Source organism: Mustelus asterias, chromosome 3 (assembly GCF_964213995.1).
Source record: "Mustelus asterias chromosome 3, sMusAst1.hap1.1, whole genome shotgun sequence".
In the NCBI taxonomy this organism is placed as follows: Eukaryota; Metazoa; Chordata; class Chondrichthyes; order Carcharhiniformes; family Triakidae; genus Mustelus; species Mustelus asterias.
Genome location: NC_135803.1, coordinates 34022307 through 34035643, shown reverse-complemented (window position 1 = coordinate 34035643; position 13337 = coordinate 34022307). Strand labels below are relative to the sequence as shown.

At 39.6% G+C, this 13337-nt stretch overlaps 1 protein-coding gene across 2 annotated transcripts in view; it reads left to right on the top strand.

Annotated features, from left to right (window-relative positions):
- The window catches only part of LOC144489456 (chloride channel protein 2-like), a 563382-nt gene extending 554171 nt beyond the window's left edge, over positions 1–9211 (top strand). For both annotated transcript variants that reach the window (XM_078207326.1, XM_078207318.1), the window contains 2 exons: positions 4552–4638; positions 6429–9211. In XM_078207326.1, the coding sequence (XP_078063452.1) occupies positions 4552–4638; positions 6429–6623 (282 nt within the window). In that variant the 3' untranslated portion in view covers positions 6624–9211. The remainder of the gene's footprint in view (positions 1–4551; positions 4639–6428) is intronic.
- The last annotated feature ends 4126 nt before the right edge of the window (positions 9212–13337 follow it).

Below are 13337 nucleotides of genomic sequence, written 5' to 3'. Positions count from 1 at the left end.
CAATAGCTGCCAGGCCTGCTGAGTTTTCCAGCACCTTCTGTTTTTAATTCAGATCTCCAGTATCCGCAGTGAATGTTTGCAATGTTATTTCATTGCCTGATGAATGATGTACTAATGACTGCTGCAGTGCAAGTTCTTGGTAGTCAAGGTTTTTCTGTTTGTATTTTCACTGGCGTATATAACTGCAGCAACTGTTAAGACATGTCCTATATGAAAAATATAAAGGATTCTTCTGCAGAATCTGCTCATATACTTAAAATCCTACTGGAGTTAAATGCATTTTTTGTTTCCTATGTGCAACATGCCATTGGCATTGAAAATTAGAGGCGATTCTATAGAACATATGGACATTGAAATTGCTACAGTAAAAGAAGCGATGCAGTTTCCCTGTGGTTTTCGACAAACACTGATACAAGTAAAAGTAATTGCCTTAATGTGGATAATTGATAATGTAGGCAGCATGGAGGTTGCTGTCTCATTGTTTTAATCTCTGATTTGTGAGTGTGAGTTGCAGCAGTAGGCACATTATTCATCATGTTGTGCAATAACATTGCAAATAATGCTGTGCAGAACGACTGCCATAAATATTTAAGAGGAAGATAATAAAGTAACATGGTGCTTGTTTCCACAGAGGGTTGAGGGTACAATATAAATAGATTTAGAAATGGAATGATGCACTGTTTTCTTTACATCCATACTCAACAGCACAGTTTTAATCATTTCGCCCTATCTTATCATATACACAGCATGCACAATTGATTCTATTAAGACCACTGCATTAAATTTCATGTGACATTTTGTGAACAGCGACCAGTCAGTTAAGTGAGCAGCAACGTCTTCGGAGCTAGGCGTTAATGTTAAAACATTGATCTCAGAATTAGTAAAATAATATGGTAACATTTCACCTGAGATGATTAGTCAGAGCGCTGTGATGATCTCAATCTGATGAAGGGTTGTTAATAGTCCTTGATGTTTTATTATCTCAGAAAAGTGTTTTTACTATTGCACCTTATGTGACATTTCTTCCACTGTGTAGCCACTTTGCAGGACCCAAAATGATAAAGAAGCATTTTGTTTTTAGTTCAGGATTCATTACTATTTAAGTTTTCATTTCATTCTGAAGCATATGACATTTCCATCAGTTTCGTTTGAGGTGTTCCATCTTTCCGGTAACATCACAACGGGAATCTGCATGTTTGCAGGTGGTTCAAGCACAAAATCAGCAATTTTGAGAGTGTGGTAGTGCTAACTAGTAGCCCAGTCAATTGCTGAAATGATTCCTAAATGAATAATATCACCATTAACTCTGCAGCTCAAGGCATCTGGATAAGAATATTTGATCAGAGAAGTCAATGTGAATCAAGAATATACTGTTCATTTCTGTTCCCATTGTGGTGGTGCTTCAAAATGTTCACGTCTCATTAGGTTTATTAATACAAAGCTTGAGCTGGAGCAAAACAATATTAAATTTGGTTTTTGGAACTCCTATCAATTCTCCATTAAGGCGAATATACAGAATCATAGAAACCCTACTGTGCAGAAGGAGGCATCCGGCCCATCGAGTCTACGCCAACCACAATCCCACTCAGGCCCCATTCCTGTAACCCTACATATTTACCCTGTTAATCCCCTGATACTAGGGTCAATTTTAGCATGGCCAATCAACCTAACCCGCGCATCTTTGGACTCTAGGAGGAAACCGGAGCACCCGGAGGAAACCCACGCAGACACAGGGAGAATGTGCAAAGTCCACACAGACAGTGACCCGAGGCCGGAGTTGAACCCGGTACCTGGCGCTGTGAGGCAGCAGTGCTAACCACTGTGCCACCGGGCTCCTCATGTGCAGAAATATTCAACGGGCACAACTCAACTATTTTTCTTGTTTCTTGCTGTTTTGTGCAGGGGTGCGGGGAAGAGGCAAGGGAATGGCACTAAGCCATAATGCTCGTTTGGAGAGCTGGTGCAGACACGATGGGCCAAATGGCGGCCTCCTACACTGTAACAATTGTGTGATTCTGTGACTTAACAAGCAGCCACATTGGGAAAGCAGAGGCAAAAATGCTCCAGGGACAAGCTTTCTTTGATTCTGTTAACTAGAGATCAGAATCTGCCTTCCAGTATTATGATTATTCCCGATTTTCAAATACCCAAAGATTAGAAGGGCTTTGTTCAAGTGAACAGGATTCGGCCTAATTAAACATTGCTGCTGGCAAAGTTGTTATGTTACCATCGATATTAAGCAGTAACAGTGATTCAGCTGTCTGGCTGTCATTATAATGGTGTGTAAGATCAACAAATAGCTACTGTATCTCCATCTTGCTGTGTTCCCGGACAGAGATCGTAGGTTAGAGAGGAAACAGGAGCAGGTGTAGGCCAGGTGGCCCTTTGAGCCTCCTCTGCCATTCAATAAAATCATGGCTGATCTGATTGTGGCCTTAATTCCATTTTGCTGCTGAATTCTTCCCGCACTTTCTGTTTGTACTTAAGTGTGTTCTTTTTTCCTTTGTAATCAGCACAAATTCCTTAAAGTGACAGTCGGCCCGATATGTTTCAAATCTTTCCATGCTGGGTTACGCACTGAGGATGGGCTCCCCGAACCCCAGTGTAAATGTTGGGGGTGAGCCCACCCCCACTTAGACAGCTCCCCCCGCTTTAACTTTTCGTGTGACAACCTCTAATTAGTATGAGGTGGGATTTTCATCTACCTCCAGGATAAATCCCACCTCAAAGAACTGCCAGACAATCGGAAGACAGACACTCTGCGCATCTGCATCACAAGCAGGAGAGGAGGAAACTGCCAGTACTACAAGTAAACCAAGGAGCTGGTATCCACCACCTCACTCCTCAAAGCTCCAACAAAACTCAAGAAGCTCAACACCATCCAGGACAAAGCAGCCCACTTCATTGGCACCCTGTACACCACCTTCAACATCCACTCCCTCCACCACCAGTGCACAGTGGCAGCAGTGTATACCACAAGATACTCTGCTGCAACTCACCAAGGTTCCTTCGACAGCACCTTCCAAACCCGCAACCTTTACCACCTAGAAGGACAAGGGCAGCAGAGACATGGGAACACCACCACCTGGAAGTTCCCCTCCAAGCCACACACCATCCTGACTTGGAACTATATCGCCTTCCTTCACTGGGGCAAAATCCTGGAACTTTCTCCCTAATAGCATTGTGGGTGTACCTACACCACAAGGACAGCAGCGGTTAAAGAAGGTGACTCACCACCACCTGCTCAAGGGCAATTAAGTAGGAGCTATTAAAAGCTGGCCTGAAGAGCAATGCCCTCAGCCCTTGAAAGAATAAAAAAGAAATTCAGTGAGGGACTTGGATTGAAGTATACTCAGGAACTTGAGAGAGTTCGGCTGACAGGCCCCAGCTAGGAATGTGTGGGATGGAGGCATGTTGTTCATGGCAGTGGGAAGGGAGAACATGATGAGACGAAGTTGTGGGGAGGGGCCACCAATTGGCACCAGGACTCCAGCAAGAGGCACCCCCACCCTGCCTTAACAAGGTTAAACCTGCTGGGTTGCACATTGAACACTAGTCTCTCCCGCTGCACTTTAACTCAGAACTGCAGTGAGATGAGGCCCTTATTTGGTCATTCAATCGCCACATAAGGGCCTCAGTTGGGCCACAGGCAGACGACCCGCCCAATGCCCCCCCCACAGCTCCTAAAACCATGGTGAGGACAGATAGCATGATGCCCTCATTTACATGCCCACCCACCTGCTTTCCAACCTGTAGGTGGCCTGCAACCCAATGTCTCTTTTGTAAAAAGTTAAAACTACAAACGCTAGAAATGGGAATCCACAGCTGGCCATTCAGTATATATAAAGACTGGGTGAGATGTTTCTCTTCACAAAATTAAAGATAATTTTAATAATATCAATACTAATAAAGGTTACACATCCAAAACCTCAGAGTCTGCCTTATTCTTCAGAAATGTTGACTGACAAAGATATTTTATTTCCTGATGAAAGAAATTGCCTCCATTATTTTTCTCCCAAAATGACGTCAGCAAAGGCCTTTGTGCTGACCATTGCTGACAACTTGAATAACACATTGAAAAATTAATATTGCTTCACACTTCACTGTGAAATCAATGTAACAACACAGACAGTGACCCAAGCCGGGAATCAAACCCGGTCATGGCACAGTGGTTAACGCTGCTGCCTCACAGCACCAGGGACCCGGGTTTGATTCCCGGCTTGGGTCACTGTCTTTGTGGAGTTTGCACGTTCTCCCCGTGTCTGCGTGGGTTTCCTCCGGGTGCTCCGGTTTCCTCCCACAGTCCGAAAGACGTGCTGGTTAGGCACATTGGCCAAGCTAAATTCTCCCTCAGTGTACCCGAACAGGCACCGGAGTGTGGCGACTCGGGGATTTTCACAGTAACTTCATTGCAATGTTGGCTACTTGTGACTGATAAATAAATAAACTTTAACTTTTTATCAAGAGTTTATTTTGTTTTAAACTGGATAAATGAATCACTTTGATTAGATGGCTGATTGTAATTCAACAAAAATTCTTGTCTCTTTTCAGACTCACACCATGTTTTCCCTCTTGGGACTTAACCACGCTTACGTCACCAGCATTGGAAAGCTAATAGGAGTGGTAGCTCTTAAAGAGGTAAAATAATCTGCATTTTATTGGCAGTACGAAATTCAGTGACCGAGGAAAGAGTGCAGACAGGATTCCTGTTTAAACCCGATTTCAAACTCAGAGAATGTAAGATGCAGAGTTGAACTCTTGGTTCCCCACATTTCATGATCTCGGCTGCTCTGTTCCGAGAGATGTAGAATGGAGGACAGGAACAGGAAGTGCAGCAAGCAAAACCAAACGTATGAGTCAACCAAACACGATCATCTGAGATTCTTATGGAGATGAGCCCACCTTCAAAATGGACTTTACTTCAACCTTCCTTAGTCACGTTAGCAAGCAAAAAATGAATGAATTCGTCTATAGATCTAACTCCGAGACTGACACTCCATGGTGATAACTCTCTCCTGCCATCACTAGGGAGAGATAGGGAAAGAAAGCAATGGCCTGAGTTTTCGCTCCCAGGACAGGAGCACAGAGCAGGAACATTTTCCAGTTATCTTATTTACTTGTTCATGGGAGGTGGACATTGCTGGCAAGGCCAGAATTCATTGCCCCTCCCTAATTGACTTTAAAAGCAGTTAAGGGTGAATTACATTGCTGTGGATCTGGAGTCACATGTAGGTAGACAAGGTAAGGATGCAAAATACCTTCCCCAAAGTACATTAGTGAACCCAGTGCACTGGGAAATCGGAGGCACATGCGCAATAGCACTCTAGCTTCCTGGCGTGAAAAAACTCTGTCCACTTCCCCTACTGGCGAGACTCATACTTTGCCTCTATTTTTTTCTAAGTGCCATAAGATAGCATATGGGAGCTTACCCAAAAAATGGGTGTTATTCTCTCCTGTTTTCACACTCATTCGGCACTTACAATTTTTTTTGGTAAGATTGCCCCCTATATCTTTAAACTGAGAGGGGTCAACATTTTAACACATCATCACTACATTTTCAAATGTCATCTGATTGACTCACCTTGAATACATGCATGGAAAAGTTTGATGTTACTAATGCATCATTAATAGGGGCAGGTGCTAAGTTAAATTTTTAATGTTAAGTGACTAAAATCGACCTTTTCAGGTTTCTTTGAGAATATTAAATTAGGTTCAGTTTATACTGTTTTTTTATTATATTGACCCTTCAGAAAAAGAAAAATAATTGTATCTGATTATTCAGTCCATCAAAATTACCTGCCAATATAAGGTGCCAAGCAAGCTGACTTTATTGCAATTAGCCCCTAGCTTTTCAGCATTGCTTTCTCAAAGATCCAAATTTTTAAACTCCTCTCCCAATCCTCATCAGCCAAAAAGAAAGAGAATCTCTAACCTCCAGTTCAAATCCCAAGGTTGGCAACGTAATATCCATGGAGAAGAGTCCAAATATGTTTTGTTATTGTTTGAAGGGTCTTTTTTAACTTGCAATCTAATAAATGACAGTTTTTTGTGATGTAAACTTGATTGTAGAATGTCCCTGAAGATTTAAGAATGAAGATTTTCAATACAGTAAACTGATTTTTGGTATTGTTTTTGCATCTGAAGTCTAAAATGCCTCTATATAGAACACAGATGTCACTTGCACTTTAGGCATTGCATATGAAAATTTATATTAAGAAAAAAATGTACTAAACACCAGATCATTTAATGCATGCAGTAATGCTGAAGATTATTTCTGACACTAATAAAATTGGCATAAGATTTACTTTTCCAAATGCATTCTCCTGGCATGGAACCTGGTACCATTGGGAGCGTAACCCTGGCTTGTAGCGTAGCTGACTGTTTTGCAAGAAAATGTTCAATTCTCTCTCTGCTTCAATTTATTTCAGCTGAGAAAAGCCATCGAAGGGTCGGTCACGTCGAAAGGGGTGAAGATGCGGCCACCGTTGGCTAGTTTCAGGGAAAGTGGCAACAGCAGCAGTGAGTCAGACACCACAGAGATACACAAGCTGTGGGACAGAAGGGAGAGCCTTACACTTCCCCGGGAATCCAGTCCATCAGACACAGATGACAAATCACACTGAACAAAGCCTTGCAGGGAACAAATTGCCTCAGTATAACTGCACTATTCACATTTAATGCACTTGATTTTGGATGAGGAAATGAAATCTTTCTTTCAGCTGTTGTCAGAAGTGTTGGGAATTGTATGATACACTTCTAACCAATAGAGTAATTTCAAGTTGATGAACCTTTAAAGCACTGATTGTACATTTTGTTGACAGGCTTCTGGAGTCTTTTTTTTTCTGGTCAGCACACACGTTGGCAAATATCCTTTTGTTTGAACTTGTATGAAATTTAATTTTAGAATTGATAAGCTAAAGCCTGAAAATAATTGTGCTGAGTTTTTGAGTTTGAGAATGCAGTAGTTGACACAATGATTTCACTTCCACTAGGAATTAATATGTAGACTTACTTATCAGCTATTATTGTCCTAAAGATATCAAAACTTGGTTTGTGCCACTGTTTATGAAGCCAGCTTGTGTAATGTGTGGGGGGAGGGGGATGGCAGAAGCACTCGGAAATCTACTTTGAAATTAGAGTTCAGCATTTAAGCTGGAAAGTTGAAGTGAGATGTGGGAATATACTGTGTTGCTGAAATGATGTACCGGGCCAATTCTTGTGCTGTGCTGTTTGTCCCAAACATTCCAGCGTGCCAGTGAAATGGGCCCAAAGGATGAGTTGTATTATCGTGCAGTTTTCATTTTTGCATAGAAACTGCTCACCAGCCAGTCCACAATATTATTTTGAATGCACTCAGCTCATTTGCAAGAGTGTGTTCTTGCCCTATTTATGTAACACATGGCTCCCTCTGTCTAATAATGTAATGAAGACCATTATTTTTCAGGAGTTTTATATATATGGTCTTCTTTGCCTATCCATTACTAAATCCTAACAACGAAAGTCAATCTGGATGCTGTTTGTACAGCAGCTCCTACCCATGCAGGAACATCCCCATTGTAACTTCTGTTCTGAATTAGAGTGCACATTTCAAGGAACACAGTTCCACAGTGATTGCAGCAGGTCTGTTTAAATGTTAATACCTCATAACGCGTTGTGTATCCAGGGGAGGGGTCATTGGCTCTTGGATCTAGCTATCATATCTAAAGCCCTAACAAGTAAAACATTAAAAGAATTCATGCAATCTCTAAATAACGGGCATGATTGGCAAATGTATGTTGGAGTTCTATTGTTGGTTTGGTGATGGGTGCATTCACAGCCAAATATATATCCAGTATGAGAGCCAGTATTGGTAAAGGACCAGTTTTAATGTGGTGTATTGTGTCTTTTCTGCAGTGCAGTATTTCTTGTGCAGAAATACGTTTACATGCATTGTTCAGCATTTTTCATATCTTTACATTTTAGTGCCTTTGGAATAATTAAGTACAACATCCAAAAAAAACCTGAAATTTAAACGTATTGCAAGGTTAGCATGAATATGCAATTATTCAAAGGCCATTTTCATTACCCACTCCCTTTCAGCCTCAATGGATTTATTTCAGCCATCTCAGTTGATAACCACTCATGATATATACATAAACCATATACCGTACTTAGTACTTAATATAATTACAATCAACTCAAGTCCAGATTCTGATCAAAATGATGAATTACATGCGAGATCCTGCTTTGGATGAACAATTTTAGATTTGAATGTTAGTCCAGTGTCATTTACTTTCAGTGCCTTTTTTTCAGTTCGCCTTCTCCCAACACCTGCTCAGAGCAAAAGACAAGGCCCATTTCCATAAGCAGATCAAATCTCCAAGAAATAGAAACCTTTTGCTTACTGCGACAATTGCCCCTAATTATATACCAGTGGTTGGATCTGCCTGAGGTAATAGATATTATACCATCACACCATTGGTCCAGACTTTGTGGTAGTATTGAAGGCAAAACTTTTCAGCATTCACCATCATTCACTCATCTGATACTGACAACTTCTGCAGTCTGCTCATGTGGACATTGAGAAGTTGCTGTCAGTCATTCCAGTGCATGCTGTTGAAGTTCCTCAAGACTGTAATCAAATAGAAATCACTGAATTACAAAATTTTACTCTTTTAAGCTATTGGTGGAATTCCATTGAAAAAGTTACATCTTGTCGAAAGTGGTACTGCTGGATTTTTAATAGTGTACTAAGTTATAATTATGGCTTAATAGCTTCACTCTACCTGAAAAGACTTATTTTATACTTGTTCGATGTCAAATTTCTCAATTATGATAAAAATTCAGTTTCTTAATTTTATTTTTAAGCTGGATCATGATACTTCAGCTTTGACCTCAATGCCATGTGTTTGTCTTGATCATTTATTTCCCTATCTGAAAAATCATAAAAAGTGAAAGATTCAACGCACTTTACTTCCTGCTTTTCTGTCTGTGAATACTTTAATGTGATTGGCTTCTCACCCTGCTTGATGTCAGCATTGTTGTTGTATACCTGGTGATCCCCTTGACTTGGTAGATTCACCTAACATTAAAAAAGAGAAAACCCTTACCACAAAGATTGCTAGAGTTTTATGAGCAGCTTTCTTTGAGTTCAGCACTATTGCTATGACACTGGCCACAAAATCTGGGCCATTCTGTTCAAGCGAAATCTGAACGGGAGATTTATTTACAAGTAAAATGATGCACAGAAGCAGTAAGACAACGGATGACACTGATAGTACAAACAAAATAGATAAAATCAGTTCATGTGGGATCAAAAATGTTATTAGACTAGTAAATAATCTGCCGTTTTTTGACTGAAACAGACTTTTAGCAACTTTTGGATGCAATGTCTGCATGGATGAGACAATTCCAAGGTCAACAGCAGAGTTCAGCTTCACAAATGAAGTTGAACAACTAGTGCCTTTATTCCAAAAACAAAAATCTTTTCTTGTCAAAGGTTGAGATGTTGAGACCTTAGGGCAAATTCAATGAGGGAAGTCTTCCAGCACAGAGACTCACAGGGTGGAAGTATGAGCAACAGAATTGTTAAGTGGCCTATCTCAGCCCACACTCCTCTCTGACGAGACTTTACACTGAAAGGAAGTCCAGCTAAATTTTTGACCATCTCCCTCCCAATACCTTTTCTCACAGATTAGCTGCTGAAGATGAATTTGTCTAGTTCCCCAATTTGTGCGCACACCTACATTAATATTTCAAAAATACACCATCTAGTCACCAAGAAAGTTTTGACTGGTTTTATCTTTTTAATACAGGCCAAGAAAGCAATAAAATAGGCTGGAAGACTGTTAGTGGAAGTGGTTAGTTTTGTGATTTTAAAAACCCATTAGCATTGAGACAAAGGGGTTCTAAGATATGTCTGATGCACATTTATCCAGTCTGTACAATGAAAAAATATCACATAGAAAGCACATCATCTTGTCGTAGAATATATTGCTGCCTTCTTTTCCAAATTGCAATAATTATTGAACTAAACGTTGTTTGGATAGGGATTGCAGAACAGAAAATTTAAGCCTGAACTTAGAGATTAGTATAACAAAGTGTTTTCTGTGCATTCCAATGGTTAAATGGGGGTGTTAAAGATGACTTCTTGCCATTGATGGGTTTTACCAAATTGCTGTGTGAAGAACCATTAACTTTCACTGGGTGTCCTTAGCACATTTTAACGAGTGAGCTAATAACCACAGCAATCAGTATGTTAGTTCTGCAGCAGCTTATCATTTATTACAGATATTCACCTGAGGAGACTATACAGCTCCACTGTAAGTACTAAATATTTGTGCGGTTTCACAGACAATGTTGCAAAAAAAAATGTGGAGATGCTGGCGTTGGACTGGGGTGAACACAGTAAGAAGTCTCACAACACCAGGTTAAAGTCCAACAGGTTTATTTGGTAGCAAATACCATAAGCTTTCGGAGCGCTGCTCCTTCGAAAAGGAGCAGCACGCTCCGAAAGCTTATGGTATTTGCTACCAAATAAACCTGTTGGACTTTAACCTGGTGTTGTGAGACTTCTTACTGTGCAAAAAAAAACAGATTGAATTAGCAACCTATCTAAACTAGTTAGGTTGCTCATTCAATCTGTATCTTTTTTTGGGCGCGATCTTACCCACCGTCCATGCCACGCTCCTGCTGCAGCCAAATCGGAGAATTCGGAGGCCAGCCAAATCTCCATTCGCTGCGGCGGATGGGAAAATCCTGCCGGTGTGAGCGGTGGTAAAATTCTGGCCTACCTTTCTATAACAGACAAGGTACATCATGTTGCTGTTTCTCATGTCCAAAACATTTATGGTAACTTTTTTGGAGAAAATGTTTCCAAATTTGATTGAGGATATCCTCTATTTTTCTACCTCTTGCTATTCTATTTATAACATCATTACACTAATTAGCATTTGTTCTGAAATAGTCTGCTCTTAAAAATGAACAACCTAAACTTATAATTAATACATACATTCATATTTTTATGAAGAGATTCTATACATGTTTCTCAGTTTTGCAATTCAGACATGAGAGACATTTACTGCTGTTGATTAAAAACGCACCTTATATTTTTACAAAATGCACAATGTACGGACCAATTACAATATTATGGATCACAAATAAGTTTGTGTTTTTCCTGTCTCTGTCCCTCTTTACATCTTTGTGTCTTTTGGTTTTTACTCTTGGCTAGTGCTTGATACCCCCTCTGTGCCTACAGCCTCTTAATTCCATTTCTGTTCATTCTCTCCACAATACAAGTCTGACTAAAGACTATTTAAGTGTTTAGATTTGTATTGGCTTTTTTTCCAGAATGAAAATTTTCTTAGCTTAAGTGTCTGCGATAAGATTATTGCCACAGGAAAATGACTTGTCAGAGATAATCCTGAAATAATTTAGACCTACAATTGATATTTTAAAAGTGATAATAGGGATCCTTTGGATTTGAGTAAAATTATAAAAAAGAATCTGGTTTTAAAGACATGAAGAAAACAAATTACCCATTCACATTAATATATTTGCACAAATTTCCATATTAGGTCAATTAAATACAAATTAGTTACCTAACGATCAAATAAATGGCATGTGGTGCTAAAATGTTACATGTGATTAATTAGAAATTTTACTTAAATTGAAAGAAAATAATGGTAGGTCATTAAAAACTACCAAATGAAATATAGAGACACACCATGAATATATAGACCAAGGACATCTGATTTCATACATTGTACGTCATTTATATCTTTTCTTCTTATTAATTCAGTGCCAGTAATGTATCCTGACACTTTGGTATTCAGCTGCCTTTTCCTTGGCTATTACTTTGTGTTCAATAATTATCTGCACAAAGCTAACCAATTATGGACTGCAGTGCTGTATATTTTGTGTTTCTCCCTGTTATGCAGCGAGTTATTACCTTTTGCCGCCCTTTGCCTGGATCCTTATCTTATATATCAATGTCATTAGAAAGAAGCCCACAAACAGAATCCTCATGCATTTGGCTTATCCGCAATTCCTCTGTAATGATTAGTCTTTCATTGGATATTCGCCAAATCCATTTGACTGCTAAAAACAGTTTGAGTGCTCAGATTAAATTAGCAGATAACTATCATTCCACAGGAGAAACTAAACCAAACTCATATGGGATTTTTGGGGGTTTGGTACATTTTTCTACTTTCTGTAAAATAAGAAACAATGCCAATATTCCGGCTTTGTTGCATTCTTACTCACTATTCATTTGCATCTACATCCTTCAGCCACTGACAGCTAAGTACTGTCCCATTACAGAAGTGAGCCAATGTTGGGTAATTAGGTAGGTTTACAAGTCATGATTAATAGCCTAAAGTGAGTTTCCTATCTGTTGCATTGCTAGCATCATATTAATTGGCGGTTCGCTGGTACAGATCTGCTCTTCCAATGCTCAGAGTTTGCACATGGAAACAGGCACTGTAAACCCAATAGGCAGATCTGATCCCTGGGAACCTTGGCCCTGCTTCTGGTTTGACTTTGCTGATGTTTTTATTACCTATTAGGCTTTGTACTGTGTAGGATGTACTTCTAAACTGAATTGTTTCCCGCTTCTCTTAAATTGTATGAACATGCATTCTGGAATTAAAACTTGAATTTGTTTTGACCACTGGCTCTCGAGAGCCCATCTGTTAAGATACCTTTGATAATTCTGCTGCTCGTATTGTTGACCTCAAATCAGGTCGTCAACAGTTGCTCATTTCTCAAGATTCATCCTTTTGCTTTGAGTTGCACTGTGCAATTGCAGACTCTTCTGCAGCAATCATTTCATTTAGACCTTTCTCAAAAGTATTATTGATTGCAAAGGAAAACAGTTAAGCTTTTTGAGAGTGGTGCTAAAAGCAAGGCTGGAGTATAAAAGATTCCTTGGATGGTCTTTCAGCCAGATGTGTTTCTGACTGTACCACCTGTAGAAGCGGTTGCCTTATGATTTTTTTGATGATCTCAAAATGCAAAATTCTACTTCTACAGTGTCATTCATTTTAGTTTATTTCTCATTGGATTTCATTTCCCAATTCTGTTTTGCATGATTACACAGGTCCTTTCCATAATGAACTGGGAGTCATTATAACATAGATATATGGTTGTATTTTCTGCACCTGGCTTTAAGAATTCCTCCTTGGACTATCCGTTAAGTGTAATTTCAATTCAGAGCAGATGAGCATTTTAATAAATGGAATATAAGATTTACAAAAGAGACCTAACTGATCCACATGAAATACAAAGGTCTGCAGTTTTGTAAACACTACTAAGTTTGCAAAATATAGGTAAATATTGGATGGTATTGAGTTGCAAAT